The 27198-nt window shown below is 41.2% G+C and overlaps 1 protein-coding gene and 1 pseudogene across 1 annotated transcript in view; both read left to right on the top strand.

Annotated features, from left to right (window-relative positions):
* Positions 1–4731, top strand: part of KPNA3 (karyopherin subunit alpha 3) — a 39549-nt gene extending 34818 nt beyond the window's left edge. Inside the window, exons 13-16 of the mRNA XM_004714052.2 lie at positions 19–90; positions 250–412; positions 2937–3031; positions 3450–4731. Coding sequence (XP_004714109.1) covers positions 19–90; positions 250–412; positions 2937–3031; positions 3450–3548 — 429 coding nt within the window. The 3' untranslated portion in view covers positions 3549–4731. The remainder of the gene's footprint in view (positions 1–18; positions 91–249; positions 413–2936; positions 3032–3449) is intronic.
* A 2925-nt stretch (positions 4732–7656) lies between these two features.
* LOC105979643 lies at positions 7657–9266 on the top strand (annotated as a pseudogene).
* The last annotated feature ends 17932 nt before the right edge of the window (positions 9267–27198 follow it).

Genomic DNA, 27198 nt, shown 5'->3' on the forward strand with positions numbered 1-27198 from the left:
TTCTTTCTCAACCTCTAGGGGGACTTTGGAACCCAAAAAGAAGCTGCTTGGGCAATTAGCAACTTAACAATAAGTGGCAGAAAAGATCAGGTGTGTTTAAAAAGTTAGCTGTTAATGATTGATTGTTAAGATTGGAAAGTATACTACCTTTACTTGATAAAGAGTTTCAGGTGGTTTCTAAACTCTTCACTGTGTTCTTTTGGGGGAAATGATAATTCTACAAATAAAAATATTTCTCCTCTTGTCTAGGTTGAATACCTTGTACAGCAGAATGTGATACCACCATTCTGTAACTTACTGTCTGTAAAAGATTCTCAAGTTGTTCAAGTGGTTCTAGATGGCCTAAAAAACATCCTGATAATGGCTGGTGATGAAGCAAGCACAATAGCTGAAATAATAGAAGAATGCGGAGGTAAGAGCGGAGCCAACAAAGATAACTAGCTAAACACTGTAACTATGAAATACTGTTACGTTATCACATTATATTGTTATTCTTTATTCCTCCGTATTCACACTGGTGTCTGATCAAATATGAATACCCCTCTAAAGTCACCGTGCTTGAGAGCAAAGTGAAAATTTTCAGGACCTCTACAATAAAGGGGCTCATAATCTTTGTTTTACCCAGCCTTTCTCAAACTTCTCCACAGGAAGCACTTCTTTGTCATGCTTCCCCGGAGATGCAGTGGGGTAGTGTTGGGCTGGCAACCGCAAGATCAGCAGTTTGAATCCACCCACTGCTCTGTGAGAGAAAGCTGCGCTGTCAACTCCTGTAAAGACTGATGGCCTTAGAAACCTTCTCTGCCCTGCAGCAGAGATATGAGTTGTAGTTGACTTGATGGTGGTGAGGTTGGATGGTAATTCAATATGCACTCACTTGACCAGGCCGTAGAGCAGTTTACTCTCATCTCATATTTTATTTTTTATTTATTTTTTGGCAATTTGGACTATTATGCCCCTTTTTTTGTTTTTTATTTTTCAGAAGAAAGCAAATACTGTAGCATCATTGAATATTCAGACCTAAAGGCTCTTCTTTTTTTTTTTTTAATCATTTTATTAGGGGCTCAGACAGCTCTTATCACAATCCATGCATACATCAATTGTGTCAAGCGTACCTGTACACATGTTGCCATCATCATTCTCAAAACACCTGCTAGCTACTTGAGCCCTCGGTATCAGCTCCTCATTTTTCCCCTCCCTCCCCGCTTCCCCCTACCCCCGAATCCTTGATAATTTATAAATTATTATTATTTTGTAATCTTACACCATCTGGTGTCTCCCCTCACCCACTTCTCCGCTGTCGATCCTCCAGGGAGGAGGTTATAAAGAGTTTTCTTAATAATGAGAAGAAATTATGCCAGAGATATTATAAGTGTATTGTCCAAGGGTCACGAGAGTTGTTATTGATAGAAGCAAACTTAAAAACCCAGATCTTCTTACTGTTGGCTCAGTGGTCATTCCGATTTAAGAGACATTTTACTTTTTTAGGGTATATAAAATTACCATTGTAATCAGGTTCATGACAACCTCGAAAGTTTGAATAACTGGTAGAATTGTTACTCCTTGGTTCTTTATTTAAGTCTGAAAGTATTGCTACTACGGTTGCAATTAATCATTACACCAGTTATTTTCCCAAACAGAACATGCCTAAAGCAGTCTACTTGTCTTGGTTTCAGTAAGGTGCCTTGGCAAAAAAAAAAGGGACACTTTTTGTGCCATGAGAAAAAAACAAATTTAAAGTCAAAGTTATACTTTTTAAGGTTGAGGTAAACTTTTGAACAAAACTCATGTGGGCATCTTCGCAAATCACTGAAGTTTCGCATCAAGTTTATAGGAATGTTCCCCTACATAACCCAGTTTTTCAATGGATCAAGCATCTTAAAAAATGTAGAGAAGACCTCAAAAATGGGCCAAGAAAGGGAAACCCATCAACCTCAGTGAAAGAAGAATTTGTGACTGAAGTCTAAAAACGGGTGGAAGAACATCCTAGAATGACAGTTGTGTGAGCGCTACAGAAATTGGGCTCGCTCAGCATTTTCCATTTCAAGTGAGCAGCCCGGCCCCAGCAGGCTTTTGGCCTAGTCAGTGGGTGCCCACGTGTTGCATGGTGGCCAGCTGTCTCAAAGAGCTGGTCTTTCCATCAGCTTTTTACAAGCAAAATCAACGCTAATGAAAATAATGTTGTGGGAAAAACCAAAATTGGGGATGAGTTTTGGAATTTATCCGTATCACCCAGGGAGTAGCGTCCCATCAAAACAGTGACTTCAGAGGGAGTCTTCAATTTAAGCTAAGGGTCAACTCATAGGGTCATAGTAGCTGTTTGGGGGATTCCATCTTGATAGGTTTTCTCAAAGGACACAGGACTTAATTAGACATTTTAGGAAATGGGAAATTATATTGGTGAGAAAAGGGCTGGTAAAGTTGCCCTGAGGAATATTTTTCCATCACAACAATGCAGCTGCTTAGTCTTGAGGACAGCAAGGCCTGTCCTATGAGCCCTGCAGGGACACATCTTCCCCTGTCTGCTGCACAGCCCTGGTCTTGCCTCTCCAGGCTTCTTTTAGTGCGTAACATTCAAAGAACATTGAAAAGCCAACACAATGAGTCCCTGAAGAATGCCAAACTGCCATTAAATTACTGTTTGACCGTCACCAAGCCAAATGGATATTTCACGGAGCAATATTTCTTAGTAAGGTCAGATATAAATGTAGAGATCTGTATGTATCCCTGGGGTGATACTGGAACTGTAAATGGAGGCATAGTATGATTACTGTTCTGAAAAGCGTGTCCAGTTTCACTGTGACTATAACGCATAGGGCCCTTACTCATTTTTGGTGGATGGGGAGAAGGAAGGTGTTCCAATCCCCTTGCATTTGCTTTAAGTAAAACGAACATAGTGTTGACTGTTACCTGCTCAGCTATTTTGTTTATTTTATCAGGTTTGGAAAAAATTGAAGTTTTGCAGCAACACGAAAATGAAGACATTTATAAATTAGCTTTTGAAATCATAGATCAGTATTTCTCTGGTGATGATGTAAGTATAAAAACATGGTGTGAAGAATTTTCCTATTGTCATCAGTACGAGTAAAATTTATATCATTCTATCTGATGCCCTTGAGCTTAAATTTTCCCAGTTACTTAAAAAATCTTAAGTACAAAAAATAATTGCTGTATGTGCTCTATTAAACTGTTCTCTTAATTACTATGTCAGAAACAGCATTATAAGGTATAAAACTGAAAGCAAAATGGCAGTTTTAAAGTGTGTGTGTTAAAATTTTAAGTTGTTAAGTTTCTTAATAAACTTACTATTTTCCGATTTACCTAACGCTAAACATGTTTATGTGATTAAAACATTCCTACAAAATTCTCTTCTGAGGTTAAAAATGAGCTCTGCTTATCCCAGAATACATCGTATCATGACATAATAAGGATTTCCCCCCCCCTTTTCATAGATTGATGAAGACCCAAGCCTCATTCCGGAAGCAACACAAGGAGGTACTTACAATTTTGACCCAACAGCCAACCTTCAGACAAAAGAATTTAATTTTTAAGTTCAGCTGCTTGCGGCACCTTTGTCCCCACGTTCAATATGAAGCACCACCAGATGGCAACCACACGAGAGTAACAGCAAAGGCTCGGAACCACACGCCTCTTCATCCTGATGCTTCTAAAGCAACCATGTCTCAGTCACTGCAGTCGTCAAAGTCACTCCCACATGGACTGTCAATGCAGATGCATGATTTCCTAAATGGTTTTAGAATTCTCCTTAACAATCCCAATTCCCTGTCTTTTCCCTGTGCCCCTGGTGCCACCCGCTGACAGCTACAGTCTACAGTGAAGAACATCCTCTAATGGTGGCATGTCAGCTGCCCACCAATAGTCCTTTGGAAAATGGTGCGTCGTGGATCCAGAAACTTTGGTATGATGCATACACGCTGGAAGACTTTAAAAGAGGTGCCATGTGATCTGAGCCTACATCATTGTCCTCCACAAACATATTTTCATATTCTTTATGTGGGAGAATAGGTTTTAAAGTACAAGCCAAATGCTTTTCATCGGTGGACCTGACAAAATAAGTAACTTAAAAAAACACACAAACTTGGTTATTGACTAAACAGATAAGTTAAAAAACAAAACAAAAACTTCGACTTCATCCACCAGTAATTGACGTGTTTATTATCTGCCTCAGAAGCCAGGGTTGGAGGAAGAACTTTAGACATGGATGATAATGCTTTCACCATTATCCCTAATTTTTGAGAACAGCAAGTCCTGTTTGACCACTCACTCAGCCTGTGTGTTCCTGCTGTTTTGAAGCAATCAAATGCCGTGCATGGTCTCTTACCCAAGCTGCCACCTGTTATGGACTTGAACTTCTGGTTAAGGTGAAAGCAAGAGTCCCTAACTATAAAAGGAGAGAAACAAGGTATAAATGCCCATTGGTGATGTTTAAAAAAAAAAAATCTTGCTTTCAGCTTTCAGGAGTTAATCTTTTTGTTTTAAGTTGATAATTGGATATGGTTGATTTATATTGGGTTTAAACTGTGGAGCTTTCATGTTTACTGTAATTTAGTCTTAAACTCTTTTTTTACTTAGTAACCAGTGCTTTTGATAATGTGGTTGGCAACAAACCAGCGACTATTTAGAGGTGTCATAAACTTCATTTTTTGAGTCTTGGAAATGTTAATTCAGATCCTTTAAAAAACATACTCACATATTAAAACATTCAGACAAGGATCTATGTAGAGGAATAATCTGCAATTATTTAACATAAACCTGATTTGCAGTGATCTTAAACGATTCTGCAATATCTGGGCTTACTATGTAAAGTCATTGCTTTTGGTAAAATTGTCTGACGCATTTAATTAATGGAAGAGTACAGATTTGAAAATTCTTAAACAGAATAATTTTTTTTTTTTGCAATTGTTTACTGGGTTTACTTTCCCAATGCATTGATGTTAAGGGAAAGAAAACCTAAACTAATTTAGTTAGCCGATGGGGGGGCGGGGGGGTGTATTTACTGTGATGAAGGTAAGACAGATGCCATCAGAGCTTTCTGAGTCAGCTGGGGTTTTTTCACTGATACACAGCACATAGCGGGTGTGCGTTCATTAAAAATACATGTATCTGCCAAGGTGGAGCCACTTTAAAGAGTGAGTTTTGTCTTGTATCTATAGTGGATACAAGTGTATGTTTAAACTGCAAGATTTTTACTTGCTAGAGAATCTGTTTTAATATAGTGGTTTGGCCTCTGATTATTTATAGGTTTTATAAATTTTAGAATCAATTTCTCTTTAAGGTGGCTCAAATTTTCAACTCTTGTGCACATAAAATTGAGTTGAAGTTCATTGTGCCTTTTTTTCTTTATCCAAATTTTGAGTTAAAGCTTCATATGGTAACTGCATCCTATTCAGACACTATCGTCTAAATATTTGAAACGGCGTGGTATTCACTAAAAGTAGGACAAACAAAATTAAAAGCAAATTAAGGTCACAAACTTCGGTGAACCCCCAAAGTCCGAATCTTCTTGATGTTGTGAATTGTGCCCCTTCTACTTTGGTTTCTTCTGGACTCTCCATGTTTACTGACAGTTACCTTTTAAATTTTGCACACATTGAGATTAACGTCAGGCCTCTACTCTGATGATTCATATTTCATCTTGTGTTCCATGTGCAAGCTAACTTAATGAATCTTAGCATCATCAAGTAATGCAGGCCTGTGTATGCACTTGCTTGATTCAATGTGTTGTGACCTTATTGGGTTTTGAACTGAAATTTTACCATTTCATAGATAAAGGAAACTTAAGTATATTGCTGCAATTTTAAGTTTTCAAAACAGTGTTTAAAAATGACATTTTTAAAAAACAGTTTAAAAAGACTAAAACGTTCTTTCAAAAGAGGCATTTAATGTGTTCCTAATTTTGTATATGGGCTTAGGTTTTGTAACCAATAAAAAAAGCTGCTATCAAATATGGTAAAACATTGAAAAACTTATTTTAAAAAATACCTAAATTGCTTAGTTTTGTTTCTGATTGGTTAAATTTGGAATTATTTTTCACCTATCACCTACAGTGGAAGTGGATCAAGAATCACACTTTCATTGTGTGAAGGCGTATAGCTATCTCTTTCCTATCATAGCAGCACTGGATGACCAGTAATAGTGCTAGCTTTAGGAATATTTTGTAACAAATAATAAGGAGTGCAGAGTCCCAGACTTACATACACTCACCTAGAAAGGGGCCGTTTGTTTGAAAAGGGGGTGTGGTTGACTTTCCTGAAACAAACAAAACTTTAACTTTTTAAACTATTGTCTAATCTTGAAAACATAGCTATGAAATATCATAATTTAAATAAACCTGAAAGTTTCAGCCTCTTCCACAGATTGCAGCTCAAAGTGAGATCTCTAACCGAAACAACAAAGGAAAAGCCAAACTTTTGAGCATACAAGTCTTTTTACTTTTGTACAATGCCGCTTTAGATTATTTTTGAAAGAAGTCAGTGTATAAGTAAATAAATGTCATAGTACTATATATACTTTTGCCATAATTTCCTTCAGAAATGCTGTGCTTTTCAAGGGATTTGTTCATTCTTGCACAAGAGATTTCACAATGTCAGTTGCCTTGGAGTGAATTATGAATTTTCTAGCCCTCATTGATTTGAGGAGTTTTCAGTAAGCCTATTTAGGGAAAACAGAGGTTAGTTGTGTACATTAAGCGGTGAGCATGAAGACCTATATGTAACCCTAGGAGTGCTACCTGTTAGCCACCATATCAATGGCCTGATCAGTCAGCTGCGAAACAGTTCCAGAATAAGTCTGAAAACAACCTGTGTCTGTAAGACAAAATATTCTGGCAAGGAGATGTAGGAATGCAACCCTAGTCACATCCTTCGCCCCTCTATTTGCCCCCAAATCCCTAACTTAACATTAGTTCAAATCCTAGTTTCTTAAACTCTGCATGCACCTACTGACTTTGTAGGCTGAGTAGTTCTTAGTTGCAGAAGTGGGGGCTCTGTGTTTTTGAGTGCTGTGGTATCCCTGACATGTACCCACTAGATGCCAGTGGCACCCCTTTCGACCACTACCTCACCTTCAGTTAGGACAGCTGAAACGGTGTGTACTGGGGCTTCAAAAAGTCCTTGGGAAAATGTGTGTGTGGTTTCCTCGTTTTCAGTTTTAGAAGAAATCATTGCCGGACTTTGCCGTTTCCCAAATCACCCATCTGTGAGAGCTAATGGCAGTAGGGAGTCCCACCTATTGCACGTGGCTTAGTTAACAATGGTAATATAGCCACCCTCTTAAAATGATCCTGTGGCTACATAATAGGGTTTTGTGGGGCAGGAGGGGGCAAAATTATTCATAATCTGCTGACTTCCCTGTAGTAGTGATTTTCAGACATTTTTAGTTGAGGATGTTTTAAATTCTCAGGTAAGTCAGCATTTTTTTTTTTTAAACTGCCATCAATTCAGTATTGACTCATGGGACCTATAGGAAAAGGTAGAACTGCCCCCTTTGGGTTTCTGTGACTGTAACTGTTAATGAGAGGAGAAAGCCCTGTCTTTCTCCCGCTAAGTAGCGGATGGCTTTGAACTGCTGATCTTGCAGATCGCAGCCCAAAGCATAGCACCTACACCACCAGGGCTCCTTAAACCAGCATTAGACCAGGAAATCACAGTTTAAAAAAACATTTCTTGAAGTAGTATGAGAAATTGACTTCATCCTTAGGAAGCACAACCAGTTTTTAATTTAATAGATAGATGGCCCCTTGAATTAAACAATATTGAAAAAATAAGACACTATAAAATCAGTGTGAAAAGATGTAGTAAAAACTAGGTAACTGGTTTGAAAAGGAGATATTCACACATCTTTTAATAGTGTGGGAGGGCAGACTACGGATGGTGAGGCATCCACCACAGCGGAGGAATCGAAAGCTCGCTCTTCAAAGAGCTATTCTTCCTGTCAGAAACTGTGTTCCAAGTTTTAATACATCGAGTCCAAAAAGAGATGTGCGAGCAAAGTTCGGAGAGGGGAAACAGCGAAATGCTTCCTGGATGGAATGGGATTGAGACTTTGGAAAGATAAGGTTTGTCTCAAGAACTGCATCGGAAGCTGTCAGAACACACAAGGCGTCCATGCCGATGTCTTTTGGCGCTGCCCCGGATTATCCAGGTCAGGCTCCTCTGACCCGCAAAACCAGTAACTGTAGACCAGGAGAATGGACGAGAGCTACCATTTGGGCAGGCAGAAGTTTCATGAGGAAAACAGTGAAGGGAGAAGAACCCCATTTCCAAACCCAAAGGCCGAAGTTAAGAGAGAGAAAGATAAATATTCCGAAGGTCACAAGATCCATGTCCTGTGGAACATCTCACTTGGCTGTCTGCACCCAAGACGGTGGTAAGACCACACGTGGTCCCATCCTTGTACCAAAGTGCCATCCCCTGGAAGATGCCGACCCCGAGGGGGCGATCCGAGGAAGAAGCTGGTGGGCAAAACAGCGCCCAAAGTTTGCCTGACCCTTGGAAGTGCAGAACTGGAAGAACTGAACGAGAAATACAAGCAAATCGAAGAATGATTAGAAAATGCCAAAAAGCTTTTGAACGCCAAAAAGGCAGCCTCCGTCAAACCTGACCTTTCTAGGAACAGGGGTGGAGACTTTGAAGAAAGACTTTGAGCTTCAGGCTTTAAGAAACGGCCAGAAAAGCAACCAATGTCAAGAACGTGACAAAAGAGCTCCAGCCAGCCAAAGAAGTCATCGGCAAGCTGAAGCTGGAGAACTGTGATTTAAAAGTTAATGGTGCAGAAGCAAACGCAGAAAACGGAGGCGGGAAACAAGCACCCTCCTAAGACGAAATGAAGCTATACTACAAATTACCCTGTTGCCCTGAAAGTAAGACAGCCCCGAAAATAAGGCCCCCCAAAGCTACCGTGACTCTGGACCGTAGCGGGCCGGCGCCGCCCCAGCTTACTGTTGGCCGCGGCACAGCGGAGCAGACAGCAAGTGTGAGGTCTCTTTTAATAAAACAATAAGCAAGAAATATGTACCACATTCATCTTCATGGAAAATAAGACATCCCCTGAAAACAAGACCTAGCGCATCTTTGGGAGCAAAAATTAATATAAGACACTCTTATTTTGGGGGAAACGGGATGGATGCAAGAGCGAACTGAAAACAAGAGAAGACCCTGCAGGCGAGAAACAACAGGGCCCCGGAGCTGCTGCGAGCACCCTTTACCTCAGAAAGGCCAACCAGTACCCTTGGCCAGATTCCAGGGAATATTTTTTTTTCTTTTTTTTCTTTTCTTTTCTTTTATTTTTTTATTTAACATTTTATTAGGGGCTCATACAACTGTTATCCCAATCCATACACACATCAATTGTGTAAAGCGCATTTGGACATCGTTTCTCAAAACATTTTCTCTCCATTTAAACCCCCGACATTAGGTCCTCATTTTTCCCCTCCCTCCCCGCTCCCCCTCCCCCATGAGCCCTTGATAGTTTATAAATGGGTATTTTGTCATATCTTGCCCTGTCCGACGTCTCCCTTCATCCACTTTTTGGTTGTCTGTCCCCCAGGGAGGAGGTCACACACAGTTCCATGTAATCGGTTCCCTCTTTCCTACCCATTCTCCCTTTACCCTCCCTGTTTTGCCACTCACACCACTGGTCCTATATCCAGGGAATATTTTTTAAAACGTACGTTTTTAAGTACTAAATAAAACCTTCCATTAGGCCAGTCCTAGAGCAATAAAGGAAAGGGGTTCTTCGGACCAAATCTCTACCGTGCTAAATGGTGAATGGTTTAGCTTTCTCTGGGTTGATCACGAAACTCTATTAAAATTGTTAAAAATCAGAGGAACCATGATTGAGTTACGTGCACCGTACAGAGGAATCTCTCCTACAACACCCCTCTTCTGTAACAAATTGCCGTCAGCCCTGATTAATTCTGGCGTACTCAGAGTTGTGCGCCAAGTAATGAGCGAAGGTTCAAGGTATACCTGACACATGCTCAGGGCTGCTGTTTCACCTGACGGAAAGTAAAACGTTTATGCTAATATAAACCTACAGCTTACACAGTGAAATATGCATGTTGCATTATGCTTTAAAGATAAAGTTGACTTTTTGAAACAAATCATAAACATACTCCTCGTGGAGTAGAAATCAAAGATGTGTCCTCTTGAATTGCTTAAATGATATACAAAGCCCTTTTGTAATCTTGAACAGAGCCACCTCTCTTAAAAGACATTTTATTGCTGTTTTTTATTGGGTGTAGAGTTTGATGTTTCCAGAGAACAGAAGAAACGGATGATTTTTTTATCAGTTCCCTTCCTCAATCTGCACACCTCATGGACGAGGGGGTTCCAAAAAGTTTATGGGAAAAGGTCTGTTCATTTTGTTTGTTTGTTTGTTTTAGGTCTATTCATTTTTAACTTCATCTTTCCATGAACATTTTGGAGCTCCTTCCTATTGCAATGTATCCTGCTTATAGGGAATAATTCCCTGAACTTGGTTCATGTCAACTTGATGGAACTCCACAGATCCCAAGAATAAAGTATTTACTATGACTAGAATTAAGGGGCAGTGGAAACAGCCCGTTCTCTGTATACTAGTCCTGTGAATGAGATTAGTCTCAATTATTTTGCAAGTGTCCTCAGATTTGTGATCAAGTAAATGCCTCCAATTCCCTTTTACATTGGCTGTCCTTTACCCAGTACTTACCCAATTGTACTTTTCCACTCTGAATATGAGGACTTACTATTTTCATATTACAGTAAAACCTGCAAAAGCCAGAAAGGGAGTTCAGGAAGGGAAAGAAACAAGGATAGCCAGGTAAAGGATAATGAGAAGGATATGGAGTGGGGATGGCTTCAGAGGTAGGCAGAGGCCAGACCCCATAAATCATATACAGTGAACCCTCGTTTATCGCGGTTAATCGGTTCTAGACCCTACCGTGATAAATGAAATTCCGCGAAGTAGGATTCCTTATTTGTAAATCAAATATTTTCGTAGTTAGAGCATAGAGGACATGAAAAAGCACCCTTTAGTCACCATTACACTCGTATTACCCAATTTATTAAACGAAAAAGGGAAAATACAGTAAAACATTTTGGACGTTACAATGATCATTTATTATTTATTATATTATTTATGGCATCTAGTTTACAGTATTACATATTTCACATACAGTATTATACATAGTTCTTACAAATACTGTAATCAATAGCCTATGAAATGACTTAAGGGATGTACTCTACAGATGGGTCACCGTCTTGTTCCTCTGAAGGAGCGGGTGTAGGCAGTGGGTGCTGTTACGGAAAAACCGCGATAGAGTGAAGCCGCGGAAGTCGAAGCGCGAAGTGGCGAGGGTTCACTGTAATATGGAAAATAAGTATTGCCATTAAGTAAAAGGGGTTATGTAATATTTGTTCTTTTTTTTTATCAATTTATTGGGGCTCATACAATTCATCACAATACATAGATCAATTGTGTAAAGCACATCTATACATTTGTTGCCCTCATCATTCCCAAAATTCGCTTGCCTCTTGGGTTGTAATATTTGTTCTTAACGGGGTTCACTGCTTGCAGTGTGAAGCTCTGGGGCAAGAGATGGCGGAACCGCTTGACCATGGAAGGATCAAAAGGTATGGCAACTAAAAAGTTAGGTCTTAGGTACAGAGTTGGAAGGAAGGGTCAAGAATGAATTCGAGGGTTATGGGCTACAGTAGCTCACAAATAGAAGCAAGATGAGGTTGAGAGCATGCAATCGGGAAGTGACATGAGATGACAGGTTGGAGCTGGACAGTGTTGAGGGTAGTTTGGGGTGTGCCGAGTTGAAAATCTAAGTGCCTGCCATGTAGGGCAGTTGACATGATAGAGAGGAATGGGCTAGAGATTTGAGTCCTCTTACCTGTTTTGATTATCTGAGACGAGATCAAGGTGAGACTGCATGGGTCTAGGTTGTTAAGTCTCAACATTCAGTGGGCATATGATGAGCTTGCAAAGGAAACAGAAGAAATGGTTAAGAAGATAGCCAATCCTGGTGCTTCCTCGGATAATCAAGGGAAAAGAGACTTGTTTTCCTAATGATCTGCCAAGAAGCTGAATGGGGTAAGGATAGAAAATGTCCTGACTCTGAGTCACCTTAGAGCTGTGTAGTGTGGTAATGAGGGCAGAAATCAGCCGTCAGAAGTAGGGGGTAAGGGGCAAGAAATGAATCTACTCAGCCTTTTCATGCAGACACCTTTCATACAAATCTACAGTATTTTATTCTGAAGGGGGGGGTGACAGGGTGGTAGCCAAGGGTGGTATGTAGAAAATCCAATTTTAAAAGATGTTGGATATACAAGAGAAGAGGGAATCAGGGTATATGGGTGGGAGTGATCATACTCCTAAGCTAATTTTTAAAAACTAGTTATGTGTCAGATGCTAATAGCTGCCAGGGAAACGGCAGTATTAAGAGACTTCAAAATGGTTCGTGGAAATATAATTAAAAGATAAAAATATAGACCTGTTTCTCAATGTAGGCTCTATCAAGTTCAAGGCAGTTTTGTAAATGATACCAATCATTTAGTCCCCAAGCCCTGAAGTTCTTGGGAATTTTAACTATGTTAATAGTCTTTTTTATATTATTAAGAAGAATGGTGCCCTTTATTAGCAAGGTCTAATGATTTCCCATCAAAAAACCTTGCAAATGTGCCCTTATCTGATGAGAGGAATGAGCAGTTTCATCGTGAAGGACTCGGGTCATAGTTTCCTGCGAGTTTTTCTGCTAGAGCTTTGGCTCACTTTCTCAAAGCACGCTTACATTAAGCAGAAGTTATCTGTGAGCCTTCAGAAAATTAACACCCAAGTGTCCTGTCGTGTGTCTTTGGCTCCAACTCATCGTGACCCTGTGTACCACAGAATGAAACAGCCATGATCACGGTTAGACCAGCTGTTGCAGTTACTGGGTCAATCCATCTCCGGAAGGCTCTGCCTTTTTTCTCTGACCCTCTACCAAGCATGACGTCCTTTTCCGGGGACTCCTCGCCCCTAATAACTTCTCCAACGTGCATAAGAAAGCGCCCCATCCTCTTCGAAGGAGCATTCGGGAGGTACTTCCTCCAAAACAGATTTGTTTGTTCTTGGCACCCCGTGGAACGTTAGTCTTTGCAATGCCAGAAATCAGATGCATAAATTCTTCCGTCTTCCTTGTTCATTCATTGAAAATATTTTGGCTTGGGGCGAGGCACACGATCTAGTCCTCAAAGTGAAGAAGGTTTGCTCTTTTAAGCATTCCAAAAAACTTGCCATGATCTCTTCTCCTGATCAGTCTAGTCCACGTTTGCTTGGACTAGATTACGTCCACCATTGCTCTGATTGTGCAGGAACTTATTAGTCAAGCCAAGTGTCATCTTCTGTTACAGTCTTTGAAGAAATGTGATGGGATCTTTGAAAGCTTTATTCTTGTGCGCAGCTGATACAGACAATAGTCGTGGCGCTCATGGGGCAGAAAGATTGCTTGACTGTCATTTTTCAGTCCAAATTGTAAGCTGGGCCAACCCGTGGATGGTTTTGGCTTGTTTCTGCAATTAATCGTCAATCTTTTTAATTAGGGCACAAAACCAAAATGAACTTTTCTTGAAACTTGATGGTGATTGATCTGCCACTGCAGGCTTCCTCTTCAACATCAACTTTAAAACAAGTCATCCATTTTCAAATTGCTGATTTCCTGGGGCCATTGACCCCCTAAACTTTCTGTAAAGCATCATTGATTTCACTATTCTACACAAGCTTCACCTTAAGTTTTATGTCTGTTCTTGCTTCAATTTTAGCAGAATCCACGTTGCTTCTGAAAGGGGCTCTTTTGAGTTGATGTCTTATCCTTGGTGCCTCAAACTTGATTCTGTTCAGATATGTTATAAAAAGTCTGTACCAGTTTAATGTGTGTGGGGGGGGGGAATGAAAATTCATGCAGCTTTTTTCGCAATAAACTTTTCCCATGAACTTCTTGAAGACCCCTCAAACAAACGAGACACACCCCTTAGTATTGGGGCACTTATATTCTAGTGGCAAAAGACTAGCAATGAATTTGTAAAGGAATAAAATAATTTCTTTGAAAATACTATAAGGAATGACGAAGTGGGAAAAGTACTGTGTTAGTTGAGGTACTTTAGAGAAATCCACAGCAACTCATGTATAAGAGAGTTTTATATAAAGGTTAAGTGTGCACCAAGGAAACATCCCAACCCAGCGCTGCCTAAGCGCACAAGTCCAACATTAACCCATAGGTCCAATGCCAATCCACAAAGTCCTCCTCCATCTCACAAAACAGACACAATGTCAACTGCAGGAGGAAAGCCAAGTCAGTGAACGTGTAAGCATCTCGGCGCTGGCAGGGGTCTCCACACGGCTGCTCCAGCACCCAGGGCTGCACCGGGGTAGGTCCATGTGGCTTCTCCTCAGGGATGTCTTGCAGGAAATGAGCCTTGCCAGCTGAAACAGGGAACTGGCCAAGGCAGCTCCACCCTGGCCCGACCGTCAGAAAGCAAGAGACCCGAGAACTCCAAAGGCGAGGCTTACCAAGCCATTTATCCCTCCGCCCTTCAATTAACTCCACATCATGTCTATCGGCCAGGTTGGCACAATAAACTAACTCAAGTACTAGGAATTCTCATGATGTACAGTGGTCAGATAAAGCCTGTCTGAGATGACATTTGTGAATGATGCAGAGAGCACAGCTAGGCCTTTGAAAGGAACCCTGGTGGTGTAGTGGCTACTCTTTGGGCTGCTAACTGCAAGGTCAGCAGTTCAAAACTACCAGCAGCTCCACGGGAGAAAAATGAGGCGCTCCTGTGAAGAATTACAAACTTGAAAAAAAATAACGAGTTAGAGCCGTGGAAGCCCACCGGAGCTCTTTTACCCTGTCTTTCTAGGGTCCCTATGAGTCGGCGTCTGTTTGATGGCAATGAGTTGGGAGTTTGGGGTTCTTTGAAGATCTGGGGGTGAGGGGGCCAGAGTGTGAAAGGTCCTGAGAGGAACAAGCTTGGCTTCTCAGCAGAATTGGTCAGCATTTCTGCTGTGTCGTAGGCACAGCAAGGGTGAGAGTCCCTAAGAAGAGTTTGAATTGCATTCTAGTTACATTGGGAATCTTAGGTAAGGAGGATGAGGAGATCAGGCATATTTTAAAAGTTCCCTCTTGCTACAGAATAGAAGAAAAAGCTGTTATCCAGGTAAGACTTGATGAAGGACGGGTTGTGGAGCCATAGGGAAGATGGCTAATGGATGATGTTCTGACTTGAATTGTGTCCCCCCAATATACATTGAATTCCCGGTCCTACGTATGGATATGATCCTGTTTGTAAACTCATTTCTCTTGCTATGTGAATAAGGCCACATTCGACCTGAGGGTAGATCCTAAGCCCAATGGCACCTGAGCTATACAAAGAGCAGAATAGACCACAATGTGAACACGGGGAGCTAGCCGCCATGCTAGGCATTGCCCACAGGTCACGCAAGAGCCAGGGTTCCTAACAAGGAAAGAACGCCCAGGACAGAGACCTTGATTGGGACCTTCAGCCTCCAAAACTGCAAGAAAACATTTGCTGTGCTTTAAGGCCACCCGTTTGTGATGTTGGGATTACAGCAGCACTGGGTGATTAAGAGTGTGACCCTGGGGTGTTAGGGAGGGTGAAATCAGAGCCTGGGCACATGCACGGATTACTAGTGCCATTTACTGAGACTGAAAGGTGAAAGGAGGACCAGGTTTGAAGTTACGTAAGGGGAGATCCATTCTAATTGTTTTTGAGGCATCCATAGGAGGCCTTATGACCCAATAGGTTATGCATTGAGCTGCTAAACACTATTAGGTCAGCACTTTGGAACTGCTGGCTGCTCTGCTGGAGAAACAGGTTTTTTAAGCCTGTAAAGAGTTCACCATCTTGGGGCAAAATGGTGAGCAAGTCTACCGTTGCAGCCGCAGCCGGTGGCTGGATGGCATTGGCAAATGGTATTACAATGCTGCAGGGTTCAGTGAACTCAGGTGAATGTGAGATGACATGATACACAGGAACAAAGACGTCAAGTCATAAGAAGGTTCCTGAAAACCTTTCTAGTGACCGGATGTTTCCCATTAGAAGCCTTGGATTACCTAGGAGGCAACAGATCTTGCCTAAAGAGCAGAGGACAAAATACCAGGAGGATATATTCTAGCTGGAATCCTATCTGAAAGAAGTGATTGGGGAAAGAGGAATGGGCAGAGTAATGATCCTGGCATTGAGATGTGTGTGTGCAGCTGTCCTCGGAATATTTCCATGAAGTTGGTTCAGCCAGAAATGTATAATTCAAAACCTATCCTGAGCTGCAGATGTACCACTTAAAATAAACATCTATTGTGAATATGTATATAGTCAGAGGCTCGGAAACAAGGGGCGCAGTTCTACCTTGTGCTATAGGGTTGCTATGAGTCAGAGTTGATTCAATGGCAGTGAGATTAGCTATCCAGTTGCCTACTTAGGAAGTGTGGCAATTTTACCGTAACAGCAGAAGTGAATGGGATGTGATCAAGGTGTTGGAATCACAGGCTTGAAAGAGTAGGAGGCAGTTCGTGTGATGAGTTTTTGGGCGTGTTTGTTTTTCCTTCCTCCGTTAAATAGAAAATGAAGGCATTCGCTAAGGCTGATGGGAGGTGAAATGTTTAAAGAAAATAAGAGATGACTTGGGAATGGCATTAAGAGAAATTGACCAGAGCAACTTAGATGTCAGTCACTGTTGAGGAACTGTTTGGGGCTGGTGATTATAAAAAATGAATGATGCCTCCAGCCCGCCTTATTGCTTGACTTTCTTCAAAGGTGCTCGGCTATTTGGGTGTACATAAGAGAAAAAAGCAAACTGACATTCAATGAGGGTCGCGGTTTTCTGGAACAAATGTTGACAGTGATGATCACAGCAGCAATCCAAACTCATTGCCTATTCTTGAGTCTGCTCAAACTCCTGGTGGCCCCAGGTAGAACAGGACTGCTACAGAGGGCTTTCCGTGGCTGTAATCATTTTGGAAATCATTTGCTAGAATTTTCTTCCACAATGCAACTGGATGAGTTTGAACCGCCAACCTTAATCATCACGGAGCACAAACCTTTTGCCCCATCAGGGGTTGTGTTGATGTCATCCAAATAAAGTACACCAAGCCTAGCACAACACAACAATTTAGCAACAAGCATGGCACACCTCATGGATGTATGTATTAAGCTTCGCTGGCACTGCTTATCTAGAGAAGCCAGCCAAAGGTGCCCGGCTACTTTAAATGGAAAGAAGCGAACTTCACAATTGTTATTGTTGGTTACCTCTGACTCATGGCAACCTTATGTATAAGCGGTACAAAATGTTTTCCGCCCCTGTGCCACCATTATGATCTTTGGTAGCTCTTGAAGTCCCAGAAGGTGCAAGCAATAGACTCAGGTGGGCTGCTAACCAAAAATTAAAAGTTCAAATCTACCCAGAAATGCCTCCAAACTTTCTGAATGAGAAACTGCCTTTATCTTTGGGGGTCACACTCTTTGACTTGCTTCTACGTAAGGTGACCAGACGTCCCCACTTTTGGCGGGACAGTCCCAATTTTTTGCGTTTTTAAAAAAGGCCCGATTTTTTGAAAGAATGCACGACAAGCTAAGGAACGGTCTATTTGATCCACATAGACCAAATTTTTAATCAAAATTCCCCCACACACACACACACTCAATGGTGTCCCGCTTTAAATCTGGTCACCTTATTCTACGGTAAATTTCAACAGCATCTCATCGCTGACTGACTGCATCAGAGTTTTTTGACCCAGCACTTATATGGTACCAAGCCGCTCCCGCTGCCCCCTTGGGTCACATAGGCAATTTGAGGTAAATTCCTTTGAACCCCAAAGACTCCACATTGCTGCATTTGAAGGTTTTATTTTTATTTTAGTTAAAAACTTAGAATTCAGGTTTGTTATAAAGTTCTTTCCTTTTGGCTTAGGCATTTCCGTCTATTTGCAGGTCATCATGAGGATGGGGTTCTGGGGTAAACCAAGTTAGACTTGACTGTACTGACACCTAGTGACCAAATTTTTCAGTACAGCTGAAATCTGCTTTATCTTGGTACTATACAAATTAAGGAATCACACAGGTTTTTATGTTTAAGAAACACGCGTCGCCTGGTAAAATGAGGAATGCCATGTCAAAAGATCAGGCTGGATCTTTCCTGAGCACTTCAGCAGCTTGCATGGGTAATCCATATGACCCATTGGCTGTTTCACACAATGAACAGTGGCATGCCATTACTGAGCATCGATTACTGAGCCATCGATGCCTAAGAGTTGCACCTAGGAAAACTCACCATTTTCTGCAGAAAATTGAAAGCTAAGGGCTCCCAGGTAAAGCACATCATTTTGGAGCTTAAAAAAAAACAACAACCATCAGGCAAGTAGGGGCAACCATCAGGAAAGTTACCTGAAATTTAAGATGAAGGAAGCTGCTAATAACAAGAAAGCGGTGGTTACACAGGTGGAGCAAACTAAACTCCTTAACTGCTTTGTGATTATGACGGCACCAAACCCAGAGGCAAAGCGACCTTTATCCTGCAGGAAGCAACTGAATCGCTGAGCCCATCTCCTATTGTGGGCTTCTACTGTAAACAATGAAAACTAAAACATGACTGGGCTTTTGAAGAACGAGTACCTTTCATAGGATCTACTTTCATAGCATATATTACACCAAATGAAAAGGCACCAGGAAGCACAGGGTTTTTTTTTAAACCTCAGTAGTAGCACTAAATTCCCAAGGAGAAACCACTATTTAGATGAATGGATAACCTTGCAAAATTTTAATGGACATGGGTGCCATTCTTTCAGCTCTTAACCCCACGGTCTTCCAAAAGCCTCTACACCAGAGTGCAAGGGTCTCTGACATGGTGGGGGTGACAAATCAAGAACAAAGTGTAACCCATCACCAACCTATTCCTATGTGCCTTCATTACAGACAACTGCCCTCTCTTGTTAGTGAAGATCCACCCGTACATTTCATTGGAAGGGACCTTTGTTCCAATGGAATTGTAACATTCTAATAAAGACGGGGTGTTTTTATAACTTCACGAGAAACAGAGAAGAGAGGAAGCCAGAGGAAGATATTTGTACCCATCATCCTAGAAGCTCAATGAACTCAACAAACTTCCCTTGTTCTACCTTTGTGAACAAACTTTCTTGAGTTCCTGAAACTATTTGGGCTGCAATGATCATGGATATCAGTTCCATTTGTCCCCCCAGAAGACCCTACGAAAAGTCAAATGAACACTTCTAAACCTTTACTTCAAACCAAACAATGCCAATGAGGTGATTCTGGCTTGTGGCAACCCTATAGGACAAGATAGAACTTCTCCTGTAAGTTTCGAAGACTTAACGGGAGTTAAAAAGCCTTATCTTTCAACCAAGGAGAAACTGGTGGTTTCGAACTGCTGATCTTGTGGTTTGCAGCCCAATGAGTAACCCACTATGACACCCACTATGATAGCCCATATCGGTCCTCAGAATCATCAGTACCAGCAAACACATGCCTCACCTAAGAGAAGCTAGTCTACTCATCACATTAGGGATGAGTTAGTTAATTGTTTGACCAAATGCACAAGAATGATACTACAGTGAACCCTCGTTTATCGCGGTTAATCGGTTCTAGATCCTACCGTGATAAATGAAATTCCGCGAAGTAGGATTCCTTATTTGTAAATCAAATATTTTCGTAGTTAGAGCATAGAGGACATGAAAAAACACCCTTTAGTCACCATTACACTCGTATTACCCAATTTATTAAACGAAAAAGGGAAAATACAGTAAAACCTTTTGGACGTTACAATAATCATTTCTTATTTATTATATTACTTATGGCATCTAGTTTACAGTATTACATATTTCACATACAGTATTATTATACATAGTTCTTATAAATACTGTAATCAATGGCGTGCAACCTCCACGATTTTCTTGCCATCTTTGATCATATCCAAAAGTTTTACCTTTTCCTGGATGGTGAGCATCTTCCTCTGGCGCTTATTTTTATTGTCAGAAGGCTTAGAAGAAGCAGCTCATTTAGGAGCCATCATAGGGCTTAGATAACATTTCTTAAAAATCGCAAACAATTACAGTACACTGTACAAAAGCAAAAATGCATCTGATACGTAGCTCCGATACGTAGCGATGCAGACAGAAGCGTGTACAGTATGAGCCAATCAGTGGCAGTAATGACAGAGCATGCGCTGTTACGCAAAAACCGCGATAGAGTGAAGCCGTGGAAGTCGAAGCGCGAAGTGGCGAGGGTTCACTGTATATCTAAATGGCCTTGGACAGAAAAAAGGTTTCTGTCCCTAGAGTTTTACAGAATCTCCCATATATTTTTCTCAAATCTGTATGCAAATTTGCATAGAAACTTGCAACCCTTACAATGTACTCCCAGGGCCACCTCATTGCAGTATGCGGATAGCCTGTTGGTATGCTCTAATTCGTAACAAATCTGTTGACAGTGTCTAGCTGTTCTTCCAACATTTAGCTGCCAGAGGAGATAAGCTGCTCTACAGAGAAAATGTAAATTGGCTCAACCTTCTGACAGTTTCTCAGAAAAACCAAACTCACTGCCCTCCGGTTGATGTGATTCAGTGACCCCACAGCACAGAGTCGAACTGCCTCTTTCGTAAGACCCGAGACTGGAGCGCTTTACTGGCGCAGAAAGCCCCTTCTTCCTCCTGCAGAGCAGCTAATGGTCTTGGATTGTGGACTGTGGTTAGCTGGCCCACACGTACCCAGGGCTCCTCATAAACACGGTCATACCAAGATATCTAGGATCAGTAATCTCAGCGGAAGGAATCACTATTGACCCCTGCAGAAAAGAAACTATCATAATGGTACTATTATGGCTACCAATTTTTTTTTTACGATTCTTTTTTTTTTTTAAGATTCTTAAGACTTTGTAGTTATTGTAAAACTTAGATGCCAAATTTTTCTTTATGGCCCAGCCTCTTTATAGACACTTGAAGGATTTGACATCTCACCTTTTTCAGCTTGCTGAAGATGGCCTAACTTCCATAGCGCCCCCACCCCCACTATGGGGCTTGCTAATTTTAACCTGAAGGAAGAATTGGTGTTCCACTTCTGTGGGATGAGCCACATGAATAGTAGTGAAACATTTTCTGATACAGTGCTAGAAGATAAGCCCTTCAACTTGGGAGACGGGGAAAGAGATGGTTCCTCAAAGTAGAGTTGATTTTAAGGATATAGATGGAGCGAAGTTTTCAGGATCCCCACTGGCTGAAGGGGTACAGCTCAAAATGAGAAGAAATAGCTGTAGGTATCCATTAATATAGATACATGCACAGTTGCTAGGTAAGAATCTAGGGAAATTAGAAAGTTGTCAAAAATGAATTGGAACACATAAAAGTTGCTATCCTAGCTGTTCGTGAGCTGAAATGGAATGGTATTGGCCATTTTGAAATGGACAATCAATGGTTTCCTATGCCAAGTGTGTAAATTAGATTTTATGTCAACTTACATTTGTAGAGTCCAACCTATCAATCAGCCTGATGATGCTTCCCGGGGTATGTGCCCTTTTTATAAGAGAGAACTTGAGAACAAGCTTCCTCCATCTTTTGCCCTTCACCTTCTTCCTTACTGGGACTCTATGGGATTGCCCCTCCAGGGACCAGCTCATGTGAACTACCTGACCCTGAGAGCTGTCAGCACCATGCCATGTTTCCAGTGACCTTGGATCACACTACCCTGCACCCACCAGCCTATGCTGTCTCTCTGTTTCCCACTTTGGTCTTTCTGCATCATTTGCCTGCAGCTACATGAATCTCAAGAGGGCCCCAGCTAGCTTTGAACTTAGGGACTTTTAAATGGATTAAGATGGGATATCTTCCTGATATGAAATTACTTCTTGGTATAAAGTTATTCTTTGTACATAGATAAATGTCACTGATTTGTTTTCTCTGGACAACCCAGTATAACACACCAAGAATGACAGAGTCAACATTCATTGTGTTAGGGCCAGATTTGACTTGAGAAACAAAACCAGGGACACTCATTGGTTTAGGCAGGGTTGACTAGAGATAGAAACCTTGTGACAATCACATGTGTGTAAGAAATAACGTTATATCAAGAAGTAATTATATACCGCAGAAAAGTCCCAGCCCAGTCCAATTCAAGTCTATAAGCCCAATACTAGTGCATAAGTCCCTCTTCAGACTAATGTAGTCACAAGCAATGATGCTGAATGCAGGAATATCATCGTCCAGTGGGTGCAAAGTCTTGTGGATCCAATAGCTGTGGATGCATCTCTAGGGCCCTGGCAGGTCTCAGAGAGGAGGGGGAGGTTCCCAGGACCCTCCTTATGAGGCCACACCACAAGGAGGTACCATCAGGCTGTGACCTGATTGACAGGCTAGACTCCACCCCTACACTTTTACAGATCAAGTTGACATGAAATTAGGTAACTACCACACAAGCGCAAAAAGAGACCCGTATATCAAGAAGTAACACATATCAGGAAAACATCCCAATTCAGTCCAACTCGAGTCCTTAAGTCCAATACGAGTCCCTCTTCAGACTCACGCAACTGCATCCAATGATGCAGAATGCAGGAATATCACAAGCTGGTGGGTGAAAAGTTGTGTAGGTCCAATGGCAGTGGTAACAGCATAGGGTCTGGCAGCAACTTGGGTTAGCCAGCAGCTGGAAGGTGACGGCAGAGGGAAAGAGAGGTGGGGGAACTGGCCTCCAGCGAGCTATCTATCTGTTATCCCTCCACATGAGTTCATCAGGCTCTGTGTGACCGGATTGACAGGCTAAACTGCACCCCTAGACTTTTATATATCTTCAAGTTGACATGAATTATGTACCACAGACCACCCCTTGTCAACTTGACACCTTTACACAACTCTTTAGACATAATTTTTAAACCAAACAAGAATAAAATCATGTTTGTGCCTAACAGAATAAAACTAAAATGCATACGACTTAAAATGTGCCAGCCCCATATAAACATAATATTCTATAAGTATACAAGATGAAAATATTCTAAGTCTAACAATTGCAGTTATGTGAACACCTACACCATAATCCAGTAATTCTATCAACATCTTCCCCCACCCATGAACGTTTGTAAGCCAGCTACTCCATACCTTTATCCTGCACCCCCATTTTGGATGTCCAATTTCTGTACTGCCCATTTATATCAACTCGGTGTTCTGAGGAAACAAGCATATTCTTTGATGTGGAGATTCTTCATTCCAGGGAGTCCACATCCATAAGCAAAGTCAAATCAGACAGGCCGTCAATAAAGTCAGCAGCAATTTGCACTATTTCACAGGCTCAAAAATCTCAGGTTCTAGCGACTCCATATGGGCTGCCTCACTTCGCCTCACCAAGTGCCCATTGGCCAGCTCGCCTTTTGACCATGGGCCTCTTCACAAACTCTCAACTTAACCCCCTTGGGCGAGGTCATATCATAGGCTCAGATTCCGCTCAACTCTTTAAATTTCAGATTAGCCAACACACTCTCCTCTATAGTGCCAGTGAACTAGATCCACAGGTGTCAGTGGCCAGACTCAACCTGTCTATTGCTGCATTTCTCTCCCACTTCCACTCAACATGTAGATAGATCCATGTGGTCACCTAGCGAGCATTGCAGGCTCTGGCTCCCTTTAATGTAGCTCAAAATTCAAAAAGGCCAAATGGCTCCTCTTTTTTTTTTTTTAAGTCTGCCAACAGCTCTCTAGGCAAGTCTTTTCAAATGCAAATATGCTGATCACTCAAGCACTGGATGGGACTTACCTTTTCTAAGCCTTCTTTGCAGGCATTCCTTACTAACCCACTCAACAGATCCAATTTAATGGCTGAAGGCAGTGAGCTTACAATCTCTCTAGTCATACTAACAAATAATCATTTCTGTTTTACATTATATCAATAATATTAGGAAGAAATACAAGATAATCTTAGTATAGCCAGATCATAAACACATCCTTACAATAGCCAAATTCAACCCTTAGCTAAACTATCCCATGCATATGCAATATGGCCTTAGGCCTCTGACTGCATTTGCCAGGGTCAGGCCTATCAGTCATTTGACTAAGCAGCATGGCCTCAGAAAAGTTAAAGGGGTCATTTACATCCATTACCTTTGTATGTGCCATTTCAGTTAGGAATAACTAAAGACAATATATCTAGGAATCAAAACCTTCACTTCCCATGTCCTTCCCAGAAAACAACCCAGTAAACTGCATGGCTGTATTTGACCTCTGGCTAGCCAAAGAAGAAAACCTGGGACAAGTCAAAGTTAGACAAGCCTACACTCTCCATCTTCATGATTTGTGCCCATTCCAAAGGGAGCCAACAGAATGTGAAAACTGCAGAAGAATATCATTCATAGTATATACAAGTAATTTGAAAATAGCTACAGTAGTACACCAACAAGGAGCTGCCAAAAATTCAAGCTTAATTCAGAAAAGGATGTGGAATGAAAGAATCATTGTTGACCTCAAATGGATTTTGGCTGAAAGCAGAGAACACTAGAAAGGTGTCAACTTGTGCTACTGATTATGCAAATACATTTGCCTGTGTATTATAACAAACTATGGATACCACTGTGAAGAATGGGACCACCAGAACACAATTGTGCTTACGTAGAATGTATAAGTAAACCAACAGTCCGTTTTTGAGCAGAACAAGGGGATACTGTATGGTTAAGTATTTTTTTAAATCTGTGTGTCAGAGTTGTATCCTTTCACCATACTTATTCAATCTATTTGCTCAGCGAATAATCTGAGACGCTAGACTATAAGAAGAACACAGCATCAGGATTGAAGGAAGGCTCAAGAACTACCTATGATACACAGATGTAGCACAACCTTGCCGAAAGCCTAGAGGACTTGGAACACTAATGAAGATCAAAGATTAAAGTCGTTTTCAGCATGGATTACAATTCAATATAAAAACAATCCTCACAACTGGACCAGTAGACAGCATCATTATAAATGGAGAAACGATTGAAGTGGTCAAGGATTTAATTTTTCGTGGATCCATAACCAGTGCTCGTGGAGTCCCCAACCAAACTCCTTGCTGTGGAATCAATTCTTACAACTGCTCTGTGAGTTTCCGATGCTGTAAACCTTCATGTGAGCAGGAAGCCTTAACGTACTCCAGTGGAGTGGCTGATAGTTTGCAACTGCTGACCTTGTGGTTATCAGCCCAGTGCATAATCCACTATGCCACCAGGCCTCCTTTCTGTGGAAGCAGTACCCATAAATCAAACCATGTACTACATTGAGTAAATCTGTTACAAAGGTGTGTTATTCTGGGTATTTTAGAGAAACAAATCCACAGAAACTCATGTATAAGAGAGTTTTATATAAAGGGTAAGTGCACATCAAGAAAACATCCCAACCCAGTGCTGCCCAAGTCCACAAGTCCAACATTAACCCATATGTCCAACACCAATCCACAAAGTCCTCCTCCATCTCACAAAACACACACTATGATGCCGACTGCAGGAGGAAAGCTGAGTCAGTGAATGTGTAAGCATCTCAGCGCTAGCCCTGGTCTCCACACAGTTGCTCCAGCACCCAGGGCTGCATCGGGGTAGGTCCATGTGGCTTCTCCTTGGGGATGTCTTGCAGGAAGTGAGCCTTGCCAGCTAAAGCAGAGAACTGGCTAAGGCAGCTGCACCCTGGTCCGACCACCAGAAAGCAAGAGACCCGAGAACTCGAAAGGCGAGGCTCACTGAGCCATTTATCCCTCTGGCCTTCAATTAACCCCTCATGTGTTTATCATCCAGGTTGGTTCAATAAACTAACTACTTCAAAAGGCTTCTTGAAAATTAAAAAGCAATGAGGTACATCAGCTCACCCCAGCTTTAATAGTTAAGTTAAAGACAAAACAGCAAATGTTGGTGGGAGTGTAGAGAGATTGGAATGCTAACAAACTGCTGGTGGGACGATAAAACAAACGGTACAACCACTGTGGAAAACAGTATTACGCTTCTTCAAAAAGTTGAGTATACGAATACTCAAACATATTTGTTCCTGGGAATCCAGTGTATAGGAGATTTATCAATGTTGTGCATGAAGACCTTTGGGCATAGGCTATTACATCCTGCATCTGTTGAGCATTTCCCTGTGGAAATGGCTTGTGACTGGGCATAGCATCTGACAGACCAGGGAGAAGAACAATGTTTTCTTGAGTGTAGAGAGTTTAAGTCAGCACAGAAGTTAGAGAATTAACTGTCAGAAAAAGACTAGATTAAAAATTTGACATGGATTCCAGGGTCATCTAAAAATAGGATGGAGTTAGGTTTTGTTTTTAGGGTTCTCTAGTTATACTTTCACATAACCTTCAGTGCAATTCCCTAAACTTCCTTCAGTGGGATTTACCTGGGTATATTTGGTTAAATTAAAACAAGGAGCCTCAGGCTTAGTCATTAATCCTGTGTATGCTGCAGTCAAATACATTTAGCCCCGTTTGAAGGCAATATTGAGATTAATCATAGCATTAGGCACAAAATTAATAAAAGCATTTTTCATACCAAGTTATAGTGGAAGCTACCAGTAACAATAAAAACAGACCATAATAATAGCCTGCCTAACTCCCCCCACTACCAATAAATTGTGGCAATGAGCAAACAAATCATAGCAAGGATAAAATTAATTCACAGTGTTTGCATACAAGAGATACTTAAAATGTATATTAAGAACGATGCTTTCTACTCCAGGAAAGAGTTAGTCTTGGAAACTCACAAGGGCCATTCTACCCATTCATAGGGACCCATTCTGTTAGGGCACTATGAGTCAGCATCAGCTTGACTACAGTGAACTTGTTCTCTGGTCCTATTAAGAACAATAGATAGAGGGTAGCTATGCTAATGAGAAGCAAATATAATAAAATTTAAAGGCAACACACAAAGACTTTACCAGCTAAGAAGACCTACTTGGTAAAACTGTACAATTTCAGTAAAGAAGCAATTAATAATCATTTATCAGGGGATGGTTATAAATTCACAAACTCCAAGGACATGTAATGAGTATGACATCAAAAGCAATTAAAAAAAAAACCACGTAAAATTCCAAATATTTTATTTATTCTTGTGTGATCTTGTCCAATGCTAACCCAACAGCACTACTAGGGGTCCTATTTAAAATGCTATGCTAGTGGAATACTATGCATTGCTAAAA

Source organism: Echinops telfairi, unplaced genomic scaffold, assembly GCF_000313985.2.
Source record: "Echinops telfairi isolate 266 unplaced genomic scaffold, ASM31398v2 ScPeMD7_24;HRSCAF=84, whole genome shotgun sequence".
Taxonomy (NCBI): Eukaryota; Metazoa; Chordata; class Mammalia; order Afrosoricida; family Tenrecidae; genus Echinops; species Echinops telfairi.